The following is a 24,569-nucleotide window of genomic DNA, read 5'->3' as shown; positions in this document are numbered from 1 at the left end:
TGGATTTGTGCTCCCCAAGCACATGTGACTAAGACTAAAAAACAGAACACTGTGGCCACATGCTGGGCCTTTCTCCTTCCCCTACCTATGCTGCAAGCAACAAAGACGCTCAGAAGAAGACTGAAGACTACAACAGAGGAGACTGGCCCAGGTTTAAGGGACAAACCTATATATTAAGGACTGCAATATCCAGTGGGGTGAGAAAAACTGCTTAATCTAGATCAGGGTGGATAAACTATGGCCCAGGGGGTGCATCTGGCTCTCCAGACGTTTTAATCTGGCCCTCAAGATCCTGCTGGACAGCGGGGTCTGAGGCTTGCTCCGCTCCAGCCAGGGAGCGGGGTCGGGGGCTTGCCCAGTTCTACTCAGCTCCCAGAAGCAGTGGCATGTCCCCCCTCCGGCTCCTGTGCCTAGGGGCAGCCAAGGGGCTCTGCATACTGCCCCCATCCCCGCAGCTCCCATTGGCTGGGAACCACAGCCAATGGGAGCTGCAGGGGCAGTGCCTGCAGACAGGGCAGCACACAGAGCCGCCTGGCCGTGCCTCCACGTAGGAGGCGGAGCAGGGACATGTCACTGCTTCTGGGAGCTCCTTGAGATAAGCGCTGCCCAGAGCCTGCACCCCCAACCCCTTCCTGCACCCCAACCTCCTGCCCCAGCCCTGATCCCCCTCCCGCCCTCCGAACCCCTCGGTCCCATCCTGGAGCACCCTCCTGCACCCCCAACCCCTCATTCCCAGCCCCACCCCAGAGCCTGCACCCCCAGCCAGAGCCCTCACCCCAACTCCCTGCCCCAGCCAGGAAACCCCTCACGCATTCTGGTATAATGTATATTCCTGGAGTACAGTGCTGGGAGCTAGGGGGAGGATTGGGATGGTGCCTTTCTCTGGGTGATTCATGAGTGGCTCTGGGAGTATTTATGCAATCTACTAGATGTTGGGCTCCACATGCGATTGTGCTGAGTGATAACAGCACCTGGAGGTGTTTGCTGTTGTTCACTAGCAAGGCATTGTGAGAGATGGCCCAGGCTGGAGAGAGTTCAGGGGGCACATCGGTCCCATGCTGCACACCGGGGATCCCATCAGACCTATCCCTTCATTTAAATGTCTGCAGCTACAGATGGAACGAGTTACTTCATACTTCCTTAGTTATGACATGACCAGCCATACCCACTGCTAATAGGGGACTAGGAATCATTCTTTTAAGAGATGCAAGTATTGATTTCCTAGAAGAGTTGTCCAAGACAAACTATTCCTGTTGTGCGTGTGGACCGTTCTCCTCCAACCCACCTCCCAATATAAAATGATGTAATGCCAAAGCATACGAGGTGATTTACAGTCAAGTAGGGTAAGACAAGTTTTCTGGACCCAAAAGGTTTCAATCTAAGGGCCAAATTCCACCCTGCTTACACCACCCATGCAGCCTCATTGAATTAAGGGTTGGATAATTAGGCAGGGGCATTCCTGTAGGGCCCTGACAGCAAAGACAACAAGATCAAACTTGATGAAAGGAGGGAGGTGGTGCAAGGATTCAAACAGGACTGATGTGATCACTCCAGCTCGGGTGATCACTTGGCAGTCCTATCTGAGGCCCAGATTTCAATGGGCATCAAGCTTGAACTGCCCCTAATTGCAAATAGAAAATATACAAGCGCTTCTGAAAAAGACAACTGTCTGCTGCCCTGCTTCTACAAGGTAACGGTCAGTTTAATGAGAGCAGTGGAATGTAGAGGCAAAATGGAGTGGTCAGGTTTCACCTTGGAATGGGAGGGGATAGGCTCACAAGCGCTATGTGTGGGCACTTGGCCCCAGCCTAGCCAGCTGTGTAGTTTGTTTTTTCTTTGTAACCTTGTCTGATTAAAAGATCACGTTGATTCAGTGCAAAGACAAAAGCTCAGTCTTCCTTTACAAGGCACATTCCAGTAGATTACAAAGGCATGTCTCCTCTTAGTAACATTATATATGAGGACATTGGCTCAATTTTTTTTCATATGCTGCTAGATTTATGTGCAATTTAACTAGCTTATAAAATACCTAATAAAAAGACTGATTCAAATACCAAGATTATGAACCTTCATCGTTTGCCATGAAAATAACCAAGATTTAATTATATTTATTTTCCTGGTTTTAGTAAATATGAGTTGAAAGCAGAACTTGAAATGTGAAACAATAATATTTCATTGGTTACTTGAATTCCATTCCACAACAAGTCTACTTGCAGCTGAAAGAAAAGCAGAGGGAATAGACACTTCATAATCACATAGACTTAACAAATAAGTTGAGTTTGATATTTCAAATTGCCCTAATAATATCTAGAAATTGCTCTGGTACCAGTTCTTATCTGGTCACTGTTTGCAAAAACTTGCTTTTTCCAGTAGAAATCTAAGTGTTATATAGGTTTCCTTCTGCTGCATGTAATTTCCATTACTAGGAATTACAAATACACAATAAGATCTCTCAAAAGGAATGTACAGTTCTAAAGTCCCCAAATTCTACTTTAACTGAACATTAACATGAAGCTTTACTTCATGCACAATATCCATTGTTGTGAAGTGTCAGCAGGGAAAATGTTATGAATAGTTTTAGGTCTTGATTCTCCACTGCTTGCCCCTTGTGCAGAATGGCTGTAAAATGTTAGCATTTTGATTCAGAAATGTTACATGACTATACAAAGGGCAAGGCAGTGGGTAGTCAGGCCCTAGGCAATATATATTCAGCCAACAGTTAGTCAACCAAAATTATAAAAAGAAGGTTGAAATACAGCTGGACTCCAGTGAGTACAGAGACTATGGGAACTGGTTTTGCCTTTTGCAAAGGTGAGAGTAGAGACGGCTTGAAGCGTTACGATTTCCAAAGAGACAGTGTCTGTTTGGGTGCTGGAAATGTGGAGCAGTGTGCTCAAAAGAGCCATTTGCTACGAGCTCCTCACAGTGCAGCCACTCAGGCACTCTGGGTGGTTCGGGTCATGGCCCCAAGCAGACATGCTCATTCTGGGCCTGATTCCCCAATGCCTGGTGTAATCATTTGCATCTGTGCTAGTGGGTATGAAATGCTGCTATTCTGATCTGGTGCATTTCACACCCACTTTGCACAGATGTCAGTGAGTACACAAAGTGTAAGGCAGTATAGAACCAGGCCCTCAGGGTCCGCTACTATTGCCGGCACCACTAGCTAGCTTGCTCTCCACACCACACGTGCATTCCAACAGAAGGCGTTTGCCCTCAACATGGTTGAACACGGGATTAGAGAAGTGAGATCCCTGTGCCCTCCTCACACACTACTGCACCTGAACAGTTAAGCACCTGCCTTTCCCAACCTGCTTTGATTCCAACAAGAGCAAATCTTGCTCACAGGATAGGCTGCTTCAGGTGAACTGCCAACCTGTTGCAGAGACATTATTTAGATAGTCATATATTTTTAAGGGCCTGAAGTTGCAACCCTTATATTGAATAGCCCTACTCATGCAAGTGGTCCCACTGAATTAAAAGGGACTAAGTATGTGAGTAAGGGCTGCGACAACATTTCTTTTCTTAGGGCCTGCTGACAGTTAACTGTATCCCTCCAAAAGGCCAAGGAACATTATGTCTAGCACATGCACACAGACTTTGCTCTTTTTGAGTGGAGAATGGTGTCATATGCATGATTTACAGTACATTACATAAGGGAATAACTTGTAATGCAGCATTTTCTTACAAGAAACAAAAAAGACAAGATGGAACAATTACCATATAACTGCAACCTTCAAAGAATATTTATAAAACTCAGAGGATCTCTCCTTTCACAACAAAAGTGAGCTGACAAAACATTTGATGTTTAAACTTGTCAGCAAATATATGATAAATAGTTAAAGCTTCAAATGTACATATTACTTGTACATAGGCACCAGTTGTACCAATGATCACAGTTTACCTTTACACCCAGTGCCTCTCCGGAAATGACGGACACAGTCACACCATTCTTGGAGGGTTTGGGGACGTCTTTGTTTTTCAGTTCTTGGTATTGGGGTTCCACCATTTTCTCTGAACTTTTCAAATTGACCCAGAGTTGCAGAGCATGTGCTGGTTCCTCTGAGCAGAGCATCTCTGCATGAAGAATACCCCGCCCAGCTGTCATCCACTAGAAAGATGGTATAAAAGGAACAGAATACACAACATAGACATTAAATTTTAGAAAATGGAGAAAAGAAAACACATTTGAATTTCATTACATGGGACAAGTTAATATAACTAAAGTTTTTGTCTGGTTAGAAGACTGATTATTAAAAAATAACCTTTCCTAACATTTAGTTTATCTATTGATTTCAAATGTTAAAGTGCAGCATTGAAACAATATAATTTATTTGTTAATCTATTTTACCAGAGATTTTTAAAAGCTAAAATATGAAGTTTCCCACAGTAATATGGTGTGGTGGGAATTTATCTAAGCATATGACAACAGAGTGCAATATAATGGCTGAGATTAAAAGCATCCAGTTACAGCTTCTCTTATAACAGAAAGAGGGGTAGTGTTCCTCAACTGTAGGCTCTTCACAAATTCAAACGAAAAGGCAGAAGTATTTAGGATTAAGATATCAATGATTCCTTTCTGCCCACTTTCCCATACCTGTAAATCTCCTGGGTTCAATATACCAGTATGTCCACAAAAATCTTCATGGGCTATAGAGCCACCATCTAACAGGTAAGTTACCTTGGAAGAACGAGAGACAGATGAAATTGTTATGCAAAAACTCCCTTTTGTTTGTTTCGTTCTTAACAGATAGAGAGCACAACAGAATCAGTCTATTCCACTGTAGCAGAAACCAGAAAGTTCTAGTAGCCCAATATTGACTCACATGGCCACACAAACTTTGATGTCAAAATTACCCATGTTGAAAAGGATTACGGTTTTAGGATCAGCACTACACCTTTTTGTTCTCAGCCTCTCACTCATTCCTCTTCTTCTTCCATTTCTCTTTATGGACCTCTCCCACCATCATGCTTTCCTTTTCTCCCTTTCGTTTTTCTTTCAGCATTCCTCTTTTTGGTCTCAATTCCAACACAAAGGGAAACTGCAGAAGAAACTAATCAAGGCTCTATCTTCTGCACAGCAGTGTTTTTGCTGTGATGGCAATAAGGAAAAAGTAAAACCAACTAAGATTATCATCACTGCAGAAGGCACTAGGGACAGTGCCAAAGTGCAAGCCTTGGTCAGTTTCATCTGCAAAGACAGGCATATCAGGGTGTAAGCGGGGGAATGGTCCCGCTATTGTGAGGAACTTTTCTGGCTTATACACTACCCTGGTGAAATAGGCTAGCAAAAGAATCTGAGTCCTCACTCCCACTTCCTTTACCCAGAGGCCTGCCGGACCTTGAGGGCTCTCACTCCACTCTCCGGAGTGGCACAGTCGTCGTAACCCTGATAAGGTTGAGCCCAGAATTCCTAAAGGGCTCGACCCCCAACCTTGTCGTGGCCACTTAGGCCAGGGGCTAGGGCAGGGGTCAGCAACCTTTCAGAAGTGGTGTGCCGAGTCTTCATTTATTCACTCTAATTTAAGGTATTGCGTGCCGGTAAAATATTTTAATGTTTTTAGAAGGTCTCTTTCTCTAAGTCTATATTATATAACTAAACTATTGTTGTATGTAAAGTAAACAAGCTTTTAAAAATGTTTAAGAAGCTTCATTTAAAATTAAATTAAAATGCAGACCTTATCAGTTTAGTGCAGTGGTTCTTAACCTGGGGTGCATGCACCCCCTGGGGGTGCAAGATGCCCTTTCTGGGGGTGCGAGATATGTGAGATATTTTTGGAAGGTAAATCATCGAAAACACAAATTAAGCATAGGCACGTAAGTACAACTACTTTGTTTCATCAAACCTATGTATTTATTAACATTATACATATTTTAACGATTACTGTAATATACAAAGTTCTTAAGTCTTCAAGTTTAAGCTAATTGTAATGTAATTTTTTATAAGAACTCCAGAGTACTGGGACCAGGCCAGGAGCAGAGCCCTGGGCTGGCTGCTGGTACCCCAGGCTGGCAGGAGGCCCGATCAGGGCAGGAGGCCTGGACCCTGGCTGGCAAGGGGCCGGCGGCCGGAACTCCAGACCATCAGTGGGCTGAGCGGGACCGGCAGACAGAACCCCAGACTGGCAGTGGACTGAGCCGCTCAGCCCGCTGCTGGTCTGGGGTTCCGTCCACTGGCTCCTGCCAGCCAGGGTCCTGGCCGCCGGCCCCACTCAGCCTGCTGTCGGCCGGGGGTTACGTTCACCCAGGCCGGCAGCGGCTGAGCGGGCCTGGGGACCAGGATCTCGTCTGGCCAGGGGCCGGCAGATGGAACCCCAGACCAGCAGTGGGCTGAGCGGCTCAGCCCACTGCCGGTCTGGGGTTTCGTCTGCTGGCTCCTGCCAGCCAGGGTCCCAGCCGATGGCCCCACTCAGCCGCTGCCGGGGATTCTGTTCACCCAGGCCGGCAGCGGGCTGAGCGGGGCCAGAGGCCGGGACCCCGGCTGGCAGCAGTGTGCCAGTAAAAATCAGCTCGCGTGCCAACCACTGGGCTAGGGTGTCCCCACTCTGTGGTGCTCTCTGCACTGGATGCTTCCCTGACCCACTGATCATTACATACAGTTCAAAGCAAATACAATTTATTAAACAGCAATCAATTTTGAAAAAATGGGAAAGATTAAAGAAAACATTTCACCCCACTCTGTGGCACGGGGACATCACAACCAGCGTCTCTGGAATGTAAGGGAAGTTCACAGTCTGCTCCTCACACATCCCAGGGCTCCTTTCAGGCCCTGGCTGTGCTGCAGTGATGCTGCGAGTCAGACACTTGCTCTGGCTGTGGCCACACGCCTTCAGGCTCTACGTGGCAGGATCCTTCTTCCCAGTATCAGCTCCCCTGTCGGGGTTACGATCCCCCCGCCCCCAAGTCTGGCCTGAAAGGCATCTTGGCTGGGGGCATCTCCTGGTGCTGGGCCCACTGCCCGGAGTCCTCCCTCGCTCCCCCCAGCTGCTCATCACACCCAGCCCTGCATTGCTCCAGCTCCAGCTCCGCCTCAGCACTGCTGCTGCTCTGCCTCCAGCCCCCGGGCTGCTTTTTCTGGCCCCTCTGGCTCTGGATGCTGCAGCTCTCCTCCCCGCACAGGTCTGCTCTCTGGGCTGCTTCTGTGGCTCTGCTCCCAGCACCGACCTGCTTCCTGGGCTGCTTCTCTTGTTTTCTCTGGCTAGCACAGCTCTGCTCCCCAGCTCAGGTCCCTTCTCTCTCCTTAGCTCAGCCCCACTCTGTCTCTGGCAGCTCCAGCTCCCACAGAGGATGGGACACCCCTGGCCTCCTGACTCCCTGATTGGCCTGCCCGCCCTTTCAATCAGGCTGACCTGGAGCATTGGCCTCTCCCCATTCCCCCTGGGGACTGTCAGTCTCAGGGTCCTGATTTCCCATCAACCCTTCCCCTTTCTTTTGGTACTGGGAACTAGCCAACCACAAAAAAACCCATTGAGTGTTAGTAAGGGGCCAACAGTCCCCTTACAGGGGAAAGGAAGTCCATTTAATGACATTCTTGCAGACGACCCAATTCTGGCCTCTGATCTTTACATTGGCTCTGCAGCTATAAAAGGACTGTAAAATAAAGCCAGCTGAACCGGCCACTGGGAAATTCCCAGTCAGCCACATGACATGTAGGGGCTGGTCAGGGGCATGGCCAAGAAGAGGTTTCATGGTCTAAGCACCAACCTACTACAGCTCTTCTCAGCTGCAAGGACAACCACTTGGGGCCAAAGCAGCTGGGCATACGTTATAGCATATCACTTGTTCTTGCTCACCTCAGGAACCAGCCCAATGCCAGGCTGGCCCCAGAATCTGGGACCACAAATATACTGTGCATCTGTCTTTGTCTCACCTCCCACACAAGCTGCGCCATAGCTCAAGTGGAGCAAAACAAAGCCAAAACAAATTATGGATCATGGGCGATAGTGCCAAGAGTGGAGGAAGGCAAGGAGTACAATTACAAGTGTGTGTGTGGGGGGGGGAAATAAAAATAAGGCTAAATATAAAGCAAAGATATAAAATGTACCACATATTTAGACTTCCAGACTAAATAGCTTGTTAAACCAAATTTGATCCTCCACACTGAGGACAGACAGACATCAACAGACAGCTATTATCAAAGAGCTTCTGCCCCTTACTCCAAGCCAAATTCTGGTATTGCCAAAGTATTGTCAGACTCCAAAAATCATGAGATTTAAAAAATAATTTAAAACATATTTGTCATATGCTTCTGGATGTTTGCAATGTTGTGGTAGTCATGTTCGTCCCACGACATCAGAGAGGACAAGGCACATCTCTCTCGTCAACAGAAGCTGATCCAATAAAAGGTATTACCTCACTCACCTTGTCTCTCTGATATGCCTTTTGAGTCTCTCTAAAAAGCCCCCTTGTTCCCAGGGCATGTGTAATCATTTCAGGTTCACAATTCAATCTAAAATGCACATGGAAAATACACACCTCCCTGCTGACTGCTTGGAGGAGAACTCTGCTTACTCTTTCAAAATACCTGGGGTGGGGGAGTAGCTTTTCTATCCCTGTCCATCTCCTCCCCATGTAGTTATCCTCTGCACCCTCCTCAGCCTCTTTAGTCTCCCTCTCATCCCATACATTTTCATGAGCCCCCTCAGGCTTCCACCTCTCCATGGTCCCCTCCGTCTCTCCATTCACCTCTTCAGTCTCGTGCTCCACACAATCCCTTGTATCTGCACACTGGGTTCTGTCAAGCCACATCTTGGGGTATCATCTGTGATAGACCCAGACCAGTGGGGTACAGGAGTCTGGTAGAGGGCAAATATACTGGTCACTGGATGAGTAGCTTTCTGTTCCCTGAGTGACCAGAGCAGGGGCTGTACTAGAGTAACCAGGAACCTGCTAGAACCAGTTGAGGCAGGCAGGCTAATTAGGACACCTGGAGCCAATTAAGAATAAGCTGCTAGAATCAATTAAGGCAGGCTAATCAGGGTACCTGGGTTTTAAAAGGAGCTCACTTCAGTTTGTGGTGTGAGTAGGAGGAGCTGGGAACAAAAGTGAGCTGCTGGAGGACTGAGGAGCACATGTGTTATCAGACACTAGGAGGAAGGTCCTGTGGTGAGAATAAGGAAGGTGTTTGGAGGAGGCCCTGGGGAAGTAGCCCAGGGAGTTGTAGCTGTCATGCAGCTGTTACAGGAGGTACTATAGACAGCTGCAGTCCACAGGTCCTGGGCTGGAACCTGGAGTAGTGGGCAGGCCTGAGTTCCCTCCAAACCTCCCAATTGACCTGGACTGTGGGTTCTTCCAGAGGGGAAGGTCTCTGGGCTGTTCCCCCCAACCCACATGGTGAATCTCTGAGGCAAGAAAATCTGCCAAGAAGCGCAGGACCCACCAAGATAGAGGAACTTTGTCACACATTGTTTCAACCCCCTTTAAAAACAATGAGAATGGGGCCCATCTCTATTAGAGACAGCCTCGTGTCTACATGCCAGGACTGTATGAAAATGGCAGCCATCTTCCTTGGTTTCAGCCCCATTGGAAGAGATGAACATTTTGAATGAGGAAAAATTCATAAGCTGGAAGGCAGAAATACAGAAATCAAGTGACATTTAAAACCTCCAAATATCACAAGACTGTGGGCAACAGTAGATTCAGAGGTGGATTAAGCAGGGCAAGTCATTGGAGTCGATATAGATGTGCATCCTCATGTCAAGGCTGAACTTTGCTTGCAGAACATAACCAAAGAGCTGGGTTTTACTTATGCAGGGATCAGAGCATGGAGGAAAGGGGTAGAGACTTTTTCCATACGAAGGAGGCTGCAGGCACAAAGCAGGTATTACTGCCACCTGGTCAAAAAGCATCCTGAGCTGTGCAGCTATGAATCTGTTTATATTTTAGAGAACCACTTCTATACTATTTTTGTACAATGTAAGTTTGCTTCAAATTCCTGAAAAAATCTCATTTTTAAAGAGAACAAATTAATCGTTAGACATTGTATCCACACTAATCTTCCTCCTCATCTCATGTACCCTCTCCACCTTTCTTCAAACAACCTAAAGCCTAACAACTTCTGAAATTTATCTTGCATATATTACAAGTTTCTGAAGCGCCTATTTCAATTACAGAGACATTGCTAACATTTCTAAGTCTCTAGAGCTAAGTCCTTGTGGTTTATGATGTTTGTACTGTACTATGCATCCACTGAATTACAACCTTCTTGGGAGTCTTGTGCACTGCTTTATGTTCAGTATGAGTAGTGTTCATCTTGTACTCAAGAATTGCATAGTAAGAACCCAGGTTGTTGTTGTTGTTTTTTTTTCCCAATTGACAACTATTCTTCCAATTAAAAACTAGTAATAGTACATTTTTACTCTGGTTTAATGCCATACTAGAAGCTTTAGTTCAACAGTTCTCTGCTCGTTTTTGACCTTTTTATTTACTAAAGGTTGATGGCTGTCCTTCCACTCCACTTAAGGAGGATTATTTCCTCACTACTTTTTAGTTAATGTGAGCTCCCTCTAGTGCCTGGCTGGCTTACTCATAAACCAAAACCTGCATGGTCATGCATTAGCTATTTCTTTCAAGACATAAGGAAAGCTAATTTTTAAATCAAAGGGCCGTTACTCTAATTTGATGTTGACGTAAACTCCAGGGAAGTCAGTGCAGTTACAACAGCATGACACTGGTATTGAATCAGGCTATTTAGACTCTGATGGACAATATCAGATGCCATACGCCAAGGAGTGCAGCTACAAGGGATTGTATAGAGGCACAGAGGCTCTGTGCCTCCAGTTGATTCCTGGTGCAGGAGCTAAACAAGTAGCCTAAAAGAAAAAGGCTGCTTGTTTAGTACCTGCACAAAATATTGGCAGCTATATAGAGACCCCAGCACAAACTTTTGGACTCCATCTCTCTTTCAGCAGAAGGCTCAAAGTGACGGAGTTAAGAATCAATTCCTCTAAAGAGTTACCTCACCAATCCTCCCCAAAATCCTATTGTTGGCCTTATTCATAGTGGCATGGTGAGAGTGGACAAGAACTAGTTACATCTGAGAGGGTGGGCAGGGGAGCGTGAAACTGTTTTGCAGTCCCTCTCCCCCCCCCCGCCACTCCCCAAAGAGTGTTAATTAACCCTGATGGGTTTTAGGCAACACTGCCCATAAAATTTAAGATGCAGAGCCTAACTAGCAACAGAGGGTCCTGTGGCACCTTTGAGACTAACAGAAGTACTGGGAGCATAAGCTTTCGTGGGTCAGAACCTCACTTCTTCAGATGCCATCTGAAGAAGTGAGGTTCTGACCCACGAAAGCTTATGCTCCCAGTACTTCTGTTAGTCTCAAAGGTGCCACAGGACCCTCTGTTGCTTTTTACAGATTCAGACTAACACAGCTACCCCTCTGCCCTGGTTTATGGAGTTCATGGTCAATCCATGATTAAAAAACATCAGTCTAAACTGGATTGAAAGTAATTGCTTTAAACTGCATTTACTCTCTTCTTGAAAAGAGACTGGAAGCAGCACCAAGTCCTATCCTAAGGATTTTAAGTGTCAAATAAAATTGGCTGCAATATTTCTTCTTACAACAGTATTTATTTTTTAACAGTAGCATTACTGCAATGTATATAATCTCACAAGAGAGCTTATTAGCATAAAACAGTCAATTTTTACATGCAAATTCTATCTGACAATAGTCAAATTTAACACAAATGGGAAAAGAATGTCTGCAGTAACTCAAGTATCAGAGGGGTAGCCGTGTTAGTCTGAATCTGTAAAAAGCAACAGAGGGTCCTGTGGCACCTTTAAAACTAACAGAAGTATTGGGAGCATAAGCTTTCGTGGGTCAGAACCTCATTTCTTGCATCTGAAGAAGTGAGATTCTTACCCACGAAAGCTTATGCTCCCAATACTTCTGTTAGTTTTAAAGGAGCCACAGGACCCTCTGTTGCTGAATGTCTGAGTTACTGCAAAAAGCACTCTGCCCACAATAGCATTTGTAATCTTCATTTTCACTTTGAGACTCTGCCAGATGGAAGGAAAAAAAAACACTTAATAGTAAGTAACCAAAGAATGAAGAGCCCTTTTTGCCAACAGCACATAAGAGCATGCGCCCATGTCAACAGAAAAATATTGAGACTGTTAAGCCTGTTTGAAACAAAACACTTATCAGAGGAAGGGAGGGGAAGGAAAAAAAGTCACATTCTTGAAGTCCAACACACATGCACATTTCAACACTCATGGCAAAGAGTTCCCCCCTCTCCTTCTGAAAGGAGGGAGACATAATTGAGATGAGGTTACTTATTTGGTTTCTTTTTGATTTGTGAGACTCCAACAAAGTTGCATGGCACTAGTACCCCTCAGACATAATTACTGTCCTTCAAAACAGTTGTAGACTATCATGTGGTTAAAGGTTTGGCATGGCTATGTAAGCTTTTAACTATCGGAGAAACCTTTCCTGTAACAGATCATTGTGACAGTAAAATGAATACCCGTAAGTATTAATAATCATTAATACCACCCAAAGTCAACTCTTGTATATCACAACAATCAGAATGGTTTCAAAATATGACTAAAGTCAAGGCAGAAAAAAAACAGAATAAATTAGGAGCCATTTCCACATATCTCAATACCCAACTTTTAATTCCAAAAATTCTGCTGATGGAAATAAACAATATAAAGATGTACTAGGATTTTTTGGACCAAGTTCATCATTATTTCAATGTGCTTACACTTAGAAGGGCTGTGGTACAATCTCTTGTTACTATGTGTTATGAGAAATTAACTGTTATCACATTGAAAATTACTTAGTCACATCAGATAGTGATTCACCCCAACATCCTGCTGTGGACCACTTAGCAAAAGCCCCTTTCATGGAGCAATGTGCTTCTCAAATCCCTGCCCAATCTCCCACTATTTGGTTCACAAAACTTCTCCTTTTGCTGACTATCGAGAGTGACTTGGGTGATCCATAAATTAAGGTTTCAGAACCACTGATTAAATACATTAAGCGTGCTCAGAGACTGTGGAACAGTGCATACTGTCACCTGCCAATCCCTTTCCCTGTTCTGTCTGAATTGCGTGAGCAGAGCAGTGGACCACTAGGATGCAGGGAGCGAGTTTCTTCAGCTTGGATTGCACCACGCTGCTTCTTCTCTCTGCTCCAAGAAAGAGAATGGGTGAAGAGATTTCAGAGACCAGCCAGAATTGACCAGGCCATGTGCTCTGAGGGTCTGATCCCTGGAATTCAGGGGCCGTCAAAGCATAGGGCAGCTGAGCTGCTCACTGCATATTGACAACTCATGATTTTATTGCAAATTTCACAATATTTGCTGTTTTTCTTGTAGCCCCCAGCTCCTGAAGTCATGAGAATCATAGTTTTCATTTAAAATAAAGTACATTTTTAGCCCTTCTTGCAGAGAAAGCCTTGACAACATGAAGCCTCAATGAAAAAAATGTAAAGGCAAATACAGAGTCAAAAATACATTTTCTAAGATCTCATGAAGTTTAAGATAATCTCATGATTCTGGTGGGCTGACAAATGATTCCTGAATGTTTGAGGTTGACGAGACTGCACTCCGCATTTGACAAGGCCTGACCCTTCCCTCAGTTTATGCATGGCTTTTGTCTAATAGATGTATTTCTAAGTCTGTGTAAAGTGAGTGTAAATCCAAATGGTAGTGTTTTTACCCTGACACTGCACAGATAGAGGCTGTGCAAAGTAGCCCTTGTGATATGGCTGCAAGATAATGGAGAATCAAACCTAATGACTTTTTCCACTCTTGTATTGAGCAAAAATGATCAGACTGTAAAACTCTTCACTTAAAAATATAAAAGGGGAGAAACATCCAAATAATAATTTGAAGGTCAGCGTCTTGTTAGGTCTATAATTATCCTAAATTTGTTTGTTAAAATGATGATCTAACTAAGGGCTAATCTATACTGCCACACTACATCGGTGCAGATACACCACTGTAGCGCATCTGGTGAAGACGCGCTATGCCAACACATAATTACTCCCTCAATGAGAGGTGGAAGCTATGTCAGCAGGAGAGCGTCATAGTGAACTGTGGACACCGGTTTAAGTCGATGTAACTTCTGTCGCTCAGGGGAGTGACTTTTTTCACACCCCTGAGCGATGTAAGTTACATCAACTTAAGCAATAGTGTAGACAAGCCCTCAGTCTACTACAAACAGGATGTATATTTGGCTGATCTCCATTTAGTCTGTATTTAATTAGTTTAATTAAAGAGATAGAAAGTTTTTCTTAATATCTAACCCAAATCTCCCTTGCTGCAGATAAAGCCCATTACTTCCTGTCCCACCTTCAATGGACATGAAGAAAAATTGTTCCCCGTCCTCTTTTAAAGAGCCCGTAACACAGTGAAGACACCCTCAGTCTTCTTTTCTCAAGACTAAACATGCCCAGTTTTTTTAACCTTTCTTGATAGGTCAGGTTGTCTAACCCTTTTATCATTTTGTTGCCATGCTCTGAATTCTCGCTGTTTTGTCCAGTGTGATGCCCAAAAGTGGACAAAGTACTCCAGCTGAGGCCTTACATATGACACTCCTGTGAATACCCCACAATGTTATTAGGCTTTTTTCGCAACTGCATCACATTTTTGATTCATATTCAATCTCTGAACCACTATAATCCACAGACCCTTTCCAGCACTACTACCACCTAGCCCAGGGGTCGGCAACGTCTGGCACGCGGCTTGCCAGGGTAAGCACCCTGGAGGGCCGGGCCAGTTTGTTTACCTGCCGCGTTGGCAGATTCAGCTGATCGCAGCTCCCACTGGCTGCGGTTCGCCGTCCCAGGCCAATGGAGGCGGCGGGAAGCGTCGCGGGCTGAGGGATATGCTGGCCGCGGCTTCCCGCCGCCCCCATTGGCCTGGGGTGGCGAACCACGGCCAGTAGGAACCGTGATCGGCTGAACCTGCTGACGCGGCAGGTAAACAAACTGGCCCGGCCCATCAGGGTGCTTACCCTGGCGAGCCGCGTGCCAGAAGTTGCCGACCCCTGACCTAGCACAGTTATTTCCTATTTTGTAACTGTGCATTTGATTTTTCATTCCTAAAGTGCAGTACCTCGCACTTCTTTACTGAATTTCATCTTGTTGAGTTCAGACCAATTCTCCAATTTGGCAAGGTCATTCTCAATTCTAATCCTGCCCTCCAAAGTGCTTGCAACCCCTCCCAGCTTGGTGACATCCACAGATTTTTATAAGCATACTTTTCACTCCTTTATCCAAGTCATTAATGAACATATTGAATAGTACCAGATCCAGGACTGACCTCTTTGGTACCCCACTAGATACATCCTCCCTGTTTGACAGCAAACCATTGCTAAATACTCTTTGAGTAGAGTCTTTCAACTATCTGCACACCTACCTTATAGTAATTTCATCTCAATCACCATTCCCTAGTTTGCTTATGAGAATGTTATGTGTGACTGTGTCAAAAGCCTTACTAAAATCAAGATTTATCACATCTACTGCTTCTCCCCATCAACTAAGCCAGTAACTGTGTCATCTTCTAATGAAAACCAATATATAAGCCTAGTTATCATTGTGTGCAATAGAGAAAATACCTCAGGAAACCTCTTAAAAAGGCGAACACATACGTAACTGCTTCGCTGAACCAAACGTAATGTAACCTAGTCCCAATTCACAAACAAAATCAGAGTCCAAATAATCCAGCCAGTAAGATGTCAGGGTTTGAGGGTTTCAAAAAACCCTCAAACAGTGATGTGCAGAACTCAAAGGTTTCAGTTTGCAGAAGACTCAGCAAGCATTATTGTTTCTGTTTTGTATGTGTTTGCATCCAATGAGTCTCACTCTGAGTTTGAATCAAGTTGCAGAGTTGCATCCTAAACTGGCTGCACAGCCCATGGAAACTGAGGCCCATATATTACACAAACACATAGAGCGGATATGGGTGTGAGACAGAATCATGGAACCATCAACACCAACATATGGCTATAAATAAACAAAGAGGAATAAGTTAATCTACTTCTCTTAAGACATTTGCAATACTCCACTAAGTATCTAGCAGCTTTGTACAGAAAGGATATTGAGATGTTCCAGAGGCAGTCAACAAGAATGATAATAAGGCTAAATTATTAACTTGAGCAGAGAGGCTGCAAAAACTCAGATACTATATACTAAAAGTTAAGCTTTTCAAGTACTCAATGTGGAAGCTTCATAGACTAACACAGCAAAAGCTAAGCACTAAGCAAACAAAACATTAAGCGTGAGCTGGACAGTTACTGCACTTTGCAGGAGAATAATATGAGTTCCGTAAATGATACCTTATTGGCTGTGACTCGTTGGGGCATGAATTGTGCCTGCCTCTGTTTGCACAGCACTTCGCATAAAGGAGCCCATAATTCAGTGTTTCTCAAACTGGGGTCGCCGCTTGTGTAGGGCCCAGCATGACAGTACAGTAGTATGCATATCCCGAGGGAAAAAACTCTGGCCTTGGCATTTTTTAAACCAAAGGCCCTAGTCTTCCATCACAGGAGAAATTCATTCTTTCAGCGGAGAATCAAACACTTGGATATAGTTCTCACCTCACAATATCAAGCACCCTCAAGCTATTAAGTGGTTGTACTGCCTCTCCTTACTCCAACTGGAACAGGCAATTGTCTTTCAGCAACAGTGAGAATGTCTGGTAGTGAGGTAGCTAAGTAGAGCTGGATGATAAATGATTTTCCCATCCCATGACTATTTTTGAGAATTCAAAATTTTTTTCCATCCCAAATTGAGACAGAAGTCACAAAGTTTTCCAATTTGCATCAATCCAAATGTTCCACTGTGAGTCTGACTTTTTTTTTAACCTTTGTCAATCACAATTAGCTTAAATTTTAAAATAAAAAGCTATTTCAAAAGTGAAAACCAGAATTCTTCATTTCTAAAATATCAAAATTTTGAGAATTTTGAAAAAAATTTCCCCAGAAACTTTTCGAGTCAGGAGAATCATCGAAACTGACCCTGTTTTGTGAACAGTTTCCGTTTTAATCAATCAGCATTTTTTTTTTATGAAAAACATTTTATTGAAAAATTCCCAACCAGCTCTATAGCAGAGCTGAATGCAAGTGGCTTCCAAACCACACTTTTCTCTGTAATGATTCTAAGCTGACAGTAGTTATAAGTGAGACCACAATTTGAAACACTTTCAGTGACATTATTTCATCAGCCAAAGTCTGTATTAGTTTCCTTGAGTTTCTCTCTTCAATTTTAAATGAACTTATACTTTTGGGATCTATTTACAAGCACAGTCATTTGGAGTTGGGTGGGGAAGGGCGGGAATTACCAATTCTGACAATCATTTTTATTATATTGAACATTTTTATGTTATAAATACTATTTCTCCTATATATTTCAAGTTACAGATTCATACCTTGTTCTACTTGAATGAAATAGTAGTTTGCATAAAAAAAGAAAATATTTGTTTTATTGACCTTACAATGATATATTTATGTTCATAAAAGATATGATGGTGTGATATCAGCACTATACTATAATGTTTCCTTTTAAGTTTAACCCACTTTTTTATGTATTATTATAAAATGGGCAATGAAATAAGCAATACCTTACCATTATAATAAAAGCTTAGAAGAATAGCTGCTGCATTAAGCCAATGGAGTAAACAAATACTTTATCCCAAGTATGTCTCATACAAGGACACTGGAACTCAGATTTTTCTTGTTCTTTCATCTTTCTATTAGTGGAGTCAGAAGGCAGATACAGTACTTGTCTAACGGACACTGGCTCAGGTCCTTGGTGCTATAAAGTCAATGGAATGCCTCTTGGTTTCAATAGCCATTGGATCATACCGTTAAAGCATAAATTAAGACACTTTTCTTAAACGGGAATTTTTATGAGTACTTTCCACCCACCAGTAAATACTCATGAAATAAATTCTTACTTCATTCAGCATGCTGATTGTTAGTGCTGCCACACAATGCCATCTACCGGTTCTCATGAGAAATAAAGTTTGATGGACTCAGCCCACTGACACTATGTTAGCTATACATATTAAATCTTCCTGCTGTAAGTTCATGATTGTTATAAATAACCAGTCGCATGACAGTTGGAGTTCTGCTTGAAGACCCACCTCTTTAAGACAACTCCCAGTTTTCATTTTAAAAAATTCTAGCACTCAAGCTTAAGGAGAAAAGCTTGTAAGTGGGACCTGAGTACACCCGAAAGGTGAAAAACCAGAAGACAAAAAGAGACCACAAAAATGCCTCTTTAAAATATCATGATTCTTTCGGGCCTGACTCATGATTTTTGAATATTTGGGATTGGCCATACTCTTTACTGTTAGTTCCTATCCTGTGCATAAATTATCATTGTTTATGGAATAGTCACTTCTCTACATTGGGTTAAAGCCAATCTATTTTTATGTCTTCCTTTAAAAAAAAAAAGGCACCCCTGAATCTTATAGTGATCGAAAGCAAAGTGAAGATGGCCACTCTTCACCCTCCACTCTTGAACAGTAAAGGACAGTTTTACCCCAGTGGCTCAGGGCGTACCTTTAAATACAGTCCATTAAGGGTTCAATTCACCTATACGTGGAGGGCCTTCACCATCCTATGCACCATTTTAAAACCCATTTAAACCTTCTCGGGTGTCTGGTTGGTGGGTCTTGCCCACACGCTCAGGGTCAAACTGATCACTTTCAGGTTTAAACTAGTGTAAATGCTGAATTCTCCGTAACTTGAAATCTTTAAACCATGATTTGTGTACTTCAGTAATTCAGCCAGAGGTTAGAGGTCTATTACAGGAGTGGCTGGGTGAGGTTCTGTGGCCTGTTCAGATTCATGAGGTACAATTTTCCTTTTCAAAAGCTGTGTTGACTCTTCCCCAACATATCCTGTTTTCTATGTGTCTGATAATTCTGTTCTTCACTACAGTTTCAACCAGTTTGCCCGGTACTGAAGTCAAGCTTACCAGCCTGTAATTGCCAGAATCCCCTCTGGAGCCTTTTTTAAAAAATTGGCGTTACATTAGCAATCCACCAGTCATCTGGTACAGAGGCTGATTTAAGCAATAGGTTACATACCACAGCTCTGCAATTTCATATTTGAGTTCCTTCAGAACTCTTGGGTGAATACCACCTGGTCAATGACCAGTTCTAAATAAATTAAGTGTCATGCACACTTTAATATTGCATGCACTTTAATATTTGTATTTTATAATCTTGAAGCTTTGCCAAGAATCACTCTCTTTACTTGGTTCAGCAAGTTTATTATTGTGCAAAAAACACAAAAAACTTATTGTCTAGGTTTTTGTCCAACAAAAGAAAGTTTACTTGTTTTTATATGCTGTGTGCAAAACCTTCTGGCACTCAGTAGCCTGAATGTTAGTTAGCCTGAGGAGAGGAAAATAAGCACAGTTTTAAAAAAATGTACATTATGTAGTGAGCTTAAACTGCCACGTCTATTGTATGTTTTGTGCTTGCTCTTCTGTGTAATGTAAATATTTCTAACAGTCAGCAATATAGAAAGAATACATAGTGAGTCCAACTAGTTTCTTTTCACTGGAAATGTATGCCAATGAGCTTAAAAAAGTCAAGTTCTAAGTGGAATCCATGGATTTCTCAATCACTTTTGCACAAGTACGCCATACAATTAACCAGCTTATTAATCATTAGAGACGATACTGAATCTAGGATGAATTTTGGTATGGCAAATGGTGATATTCTTTAAATATTAACATTAATGTGAGCTGCATTGCTAACTCCCTGCATACCACAATGCAAAAATGTGCCACTCTGCATTTGATCCCATTTCCATGTTAATTGAGCTTGTATTCCTGAGATACTGAGGTCCTCCTTCACTGTGAGTAGTGTTTTATTCCAAAAGTAGGCTAATTGACGTCAGTGGGATTGCTCATGCTGTAAAACACTGTTCAATGCAACTAGGGTATTGCAAGCTGGCCCTGAGGTTTTCTGTAACCTCCATGGCTATTTTGTTTGATACGCTGCGCTAAATCTCTCCCCATAGACAATGGAGCCCCTTTTCTTTAAAATGAAGAAAAAATACTGCATCTGAAGAAGTGAGGTTCTTACCCACGAAAGCTTATGCTCCCAATACTTCTGTTAGTCTTAAAGGTGCCACAGGACCCTCTGTTGCTTTTTACAGATTCAGACTAACATGGCTACCCCTCTGATACTTGAAAAAATACTGTAACTCCAAAAACATTTTGCTAAAATGCTAGTATTTTGAGTCACCACAACCTTACTTCTCGAATGCAAATGTAATATTGTACATGCAGTTTAAACTAGGCCTAAGGCTTACTAGCAAACACTACAAGGGCTTTAATGAAATGAAGAAATCTGTCCAAGAGGGATTCCATATGCCGGACCTACCTAGCATGGAGAAATTTTCCCTTCAAAACTGAATTACCATTATCCACATCCATATATACAAACTCACTGCAGCTCAGAAGTGCAATTGGTACACGATAGCTCTCTGTTCTGGGAAGAGGACTCTGAAGTCCCAGTTTTAGGAGTCTCTCAGTAGAAGACCTTCAGCTATGGAACTCACTTCCTCTTACTGGGGAGTACAGCTTGCTGCCCTTCAAGGATGAGGGTAAGATACATCTGTTTAATTAGCGTTGGTTTTAGAGTGCTGTGATGAGATGTTTCAGAGTAGCAGCCATGTTAGTCTGTATCCGCAAAAAGAACAGGAGTACTTGTGGCACCTTAGAGACTAACAAATTTATTAGAGCATAAGCTTTCGTGGACTACAGCCCACTTCTTCGGATGCGTACAGAGTGGAATAAATATTGAGGAGATATATATACACACATACAGAGAGCATAAACAGGTGGGAGTTGTCTTACCAACTCTGAGAGGCCAATTAAGTAAGAGAAAAAAAACTTCTGAAGTGATAATCAAGATAGCCCAGTACAGACAGTTTGATAAGAAGTGTGAGAATACTTACAAGGGGAGATAGATTCAATGTTTGTAATGGCTCAGCCATTCCCAGTCCTTATTCAATCCTGAGTTGATTGTGTCTAGTTTGCATATCAATTCCAGCTCAGCAGTCTCTCCTTGGAGTCTGTTTTTGCAGTTTTTCTGTTGTAATATAGCCACCCGCAGGTCTGTCATAGAATGACCAGACAGGTTAAAGTGTTCTCCCACTGGTTTTTGAGTATTATGATTCCTGATGTCAGATTTGTGTCCATTAATTCTTTTGCGGAGAGACTGTCCGGTTTGGCCAATGTACATGGCAGGGGGCACTGCTGGCACATGATGGCATATATCACATTGGTAGATGTGCAGGTGAACGAGCCCCTGATGGTATGGCTGATGTGATTAGGCCCTATGATGATGTCACTTGAATAGGTATGTGGACAGAGTTGGCATCGGGCTTTGTTACAAGGATAGGTTCCTGGGTCAGTGGTTTTGTTCAGTGATGTGTGGTTGTTGGTGAGTATTTGCTTTAGGTTGGGGGGTTGTCTGTAAGCGAGGACAGGTCTGTCTCCCAAGATCTGTGAGAGTAAAGGATCATCTTTCAGGATAGGTTGTAGATCTCTGATGATGCGCTGGAGAGGTTTTAGTTGGGGGCTGAAGGTGACAGCTAGTGGTGTTCTGTTATTTTCTTTGTTGGGCCTGTCTTGTAGGAGGTGACTTCTGGGTACTCGTCTGTCAATCTGTTTTTTCACTTCAGCAGGTGGGTATTGTAGTTTTAGGAATGCTTGATAGAGATCTTGTAGGTGCTTGTCTCTATCTGAGGGATTGGAGCAAATGTGGTTATATCTTAGAGCTTGGCTGTAGACAATGGATCGTGTGGTGTGTCCTGGATGGAAGCTGGAGGCATGTAGGTAAGTGTAGCGGTCAGTAGGTTTCCGGTATAGGGTGGTATTTATGTGACCATCGCTTATTAGCACAGTAGTGTCCAGGAAATGGACCGCCTGTGTGGATTGATCTAGGCTGAGGTTGATGGTGGGATGGAAATTATTGAAATCATGGTGAAATTCCTCAAGGGCTTCTTTTCCATGGGTCCAGATGATGAAGATGTCATCAATGTAGCGCAAGTAGAGTACGGGCATTAGGGGACGAGAGCTAAGGAAGCGTTGTTCTAAGTCAGCCATAAAAATGTTGGCATATTGTGGGGCCATGCGGGTACCCATAGCAGTGCCGCTGACTTGAAGGTATATATTGTCCCCAAATATGAAATAGTTGTGGGTGAGGACAAAATCGCAAAGTTCAGCCACCAGGTTAGCTGTGACATTATCGGGGATACTGTGATGAGATGGGTGCTAGCCAATTAATTTTGTCATTACACCATCATAAGAAAGCATGTTTTGGCCACCCTGTAGGGATTGTAGTGTTCTTATCATGCTATTCAAGATGTTCAGCTCCTATGGTGACAGATGACATGTAAATAACTGCAAAATAATAGTTTGCAAAGGGGTAGCTATGGGTGGGCTGGGTATTGTTTCAAGTACAGCCAACATCTCCAAGCAAGACCAACTGTTACTGTCTGCCTACAAACTCCAAAGGAACAAACCAGAAGTCGCTTGAGGAAAGATGCATTCAGTTTCTGTGTGGTTTTAGTACAGCACAAAAATCTCCAGACTGATTCTTGACTGCATATTTATACCTGCCTCTGGAAATTTCCATTACATGCGTCTGACGAAGTGGTCATTCACTCACGAAAGCTTATGCTCCAATACATCTGTTAGTCTTTAAGGTACCACAGGACTCTTTGTTAGTATTTTATTGCAGCATCTAATTTTATCAAGAAGAAACCTGCATCATAAACCTGACCACCTTCCACTTTAAGTGCAAGGTGCCCTTCTTTGATTTGTCTTCTCTAACTTAAACACACAGCAGCATCCACATTTAAAAAACAAACACAAAAATAACCCTACCAAAACAAACAGGACATGTAATTCTCCTCCCGGGGAGAGGAGGAGAGAACAAATCACACGTAACAGATATTAGTCATGTCACTTCATGTACTACTAGAAGGTACCCAGATACTAAGATGATGAGGGCAGTATAAGAACCTATAATGAATAGAAAGTATGAATAGCTTACTTCTGGGGGCATTCTGCACACACACACAAAAATTCTGCACACAATATTTTAAAATTCTGCAACTTTTATTTGTCAATAAGTAAATGCAGAGCTCCAGCATGGCAGTGGGCAGCACAGGCCACTGGCTGCACGAAGGTGGGAGATCACCCTGCAGCTCCCCTCGCCCCCAGGACACAGACTCAGCAGTGAGGCTGCACCTGACCCTGATATAGCACATAGCCTGCCCCAGAAAGACCCTGGGACTCTGCCCCTCTGAGCCAGGTGCACCAGATGTGGGGCAGGCAGGCTCAACCAGGCAGGATCCAAGGGTGGAGGGGCTCAGTGTAGGCTCGTTGGGAGGGTTCCAGATGCAAGGGCAATGGGACTCTACAGGGGGTTCCAGAGAATGCCCGGCAGTGGACTGCAAGGCAAGGCTGCACCAGAGAGGCTCATGCTCGAAAACAGCCCTCTGGTAAACTGACGGTTCCCATGGAGATTAACAGGGTACAGGTCCCCACACTCATGGACTTGGGATGTAATCAAACTCATCTGGCAAGACCTCATCACCACCCCAAATCCACAGAGAGAAGTCATCCAATTACAGTTTATTGACAGGGACGTGAAGCCCTACCCCAGCACTCAGTTCATCACGACAGTGGACAGTGAGATCAGAATCACGATGGTAGGCCTAGCCTACCCAGTCATCCACAGCTGTGACTGGAAGGGATTCACAAGGGTTCTACACACTACAAACCCTGAGCCAGGCAAACCAGAGCCCATGTTTGAGGGGGGACCCGCTCGAGGAAATGGGGGAGACAGCTGGTAATCACGACACTGACTTTGAGGGACCCCAAGACACCGAGCTCGACAGCCCTGATGAGAAGGCAGACCCCGTTCATCAACATGGGGAGGATCCACCAAACTTGGGAGCCAACTTTGGCCAAAACCAGCGAGAAGACTCTACGCTCAGTCAAGCGTACAAGCAACTGGCCAGCATAAATGGAACGGTCACAGAGCCCCGATCAGCAACAGAGTATCCCCAGTTTGAGCTAAAAGAGGACTGTCTATACTAGGTTGACCCTGACCCGCAAAGTCAAGAAGCCCAGACCCTTGTGCCCTGGTGCCACAAGCAAGCTGTCATGAGGTTCAGTCATGATGTCCCTGCTGCTGGGCACTGGGCCATGAAAAGACGTTGGTCCAAATTTTGGCCCATTATTTTTGGCCAGGAATTCACCGGGAAGTCAAAGACTTTTGCAGCTCCTGTCCAGACTCCCAGCTTATCACTCCATAGTGAGCACCGAAAGCCACACTACTCCCACTACTCATGGTGGAGGTACTCTTTGAGAGGATCACCATGGAACTGGTGGGACCTCTCAAGAGAAGTTTCAGATACATTTTGGTGATCCTGGACTCTGCTACCCACTTCCCTGAAGCAATCCCCCTCCGTAACATCACAACCCAGACCATTGCTGTGGAGATATTCAAGGTCTTTGCTCAGATGGATCTCCCACAAGAAATCTGGACAGACCAGGGCACAAACATCACATCAAA

The 24,569-nt window shown here is 43.9% G+C and overlaps 1 protein-coding gene across 5 annotated transcripts in view; it reads right to left on the bottom strand.

Moving 5' to 3' along the window:
* Nucleotides 1-24,569, bottom strand: part of PIR (pirin) — a 92,564-nt gene that overhangs the window by 55,584 nt on the left and 12,411 nt on the right. For all 5 annotated transcript variants that reach the window (XM_054007210.1, XM_054007219.1, XM_054007238.1 and 2 more), the window contains 2 exons: nucleotides 4,598-4,681; nucleotides 3,905-4,111 (listed from right to left, as the gene is read on the bottom strand). In XM_054007210.1, coding sequence (XP_053863185.1) covers nucleotides 3,905-4,111; nucleotides 4,598-4,681 — 291 coding nt within the window. The remainder of the gene's footprint in view (nucleotides 1-3,904; nucleotides 4,112-4,597; nucleotides 4,682-24,569) is intronic.

The sequence above is a fragment of the Malaclemys terrapin genome, chromosome 1, assembly GCF_027887155.1.
Source record: "Malaclemys terrapin pileata isolate rMalTer1 chromosome 1, rMalTer1.hap1, whole genome shotgun sequence".
In the NCBI taxonomy this organism is placed as follows: domain Eukaryota; kingdom Metazoa; phylum Chordata; order Testudines; family Emydidae; genus Malaclemys; species Malaclemys terrapin.
Note: the sequence above shows the minus strand (reverse complement) of the source record. Positions and strands in the feature narration are given on the sequence as shown.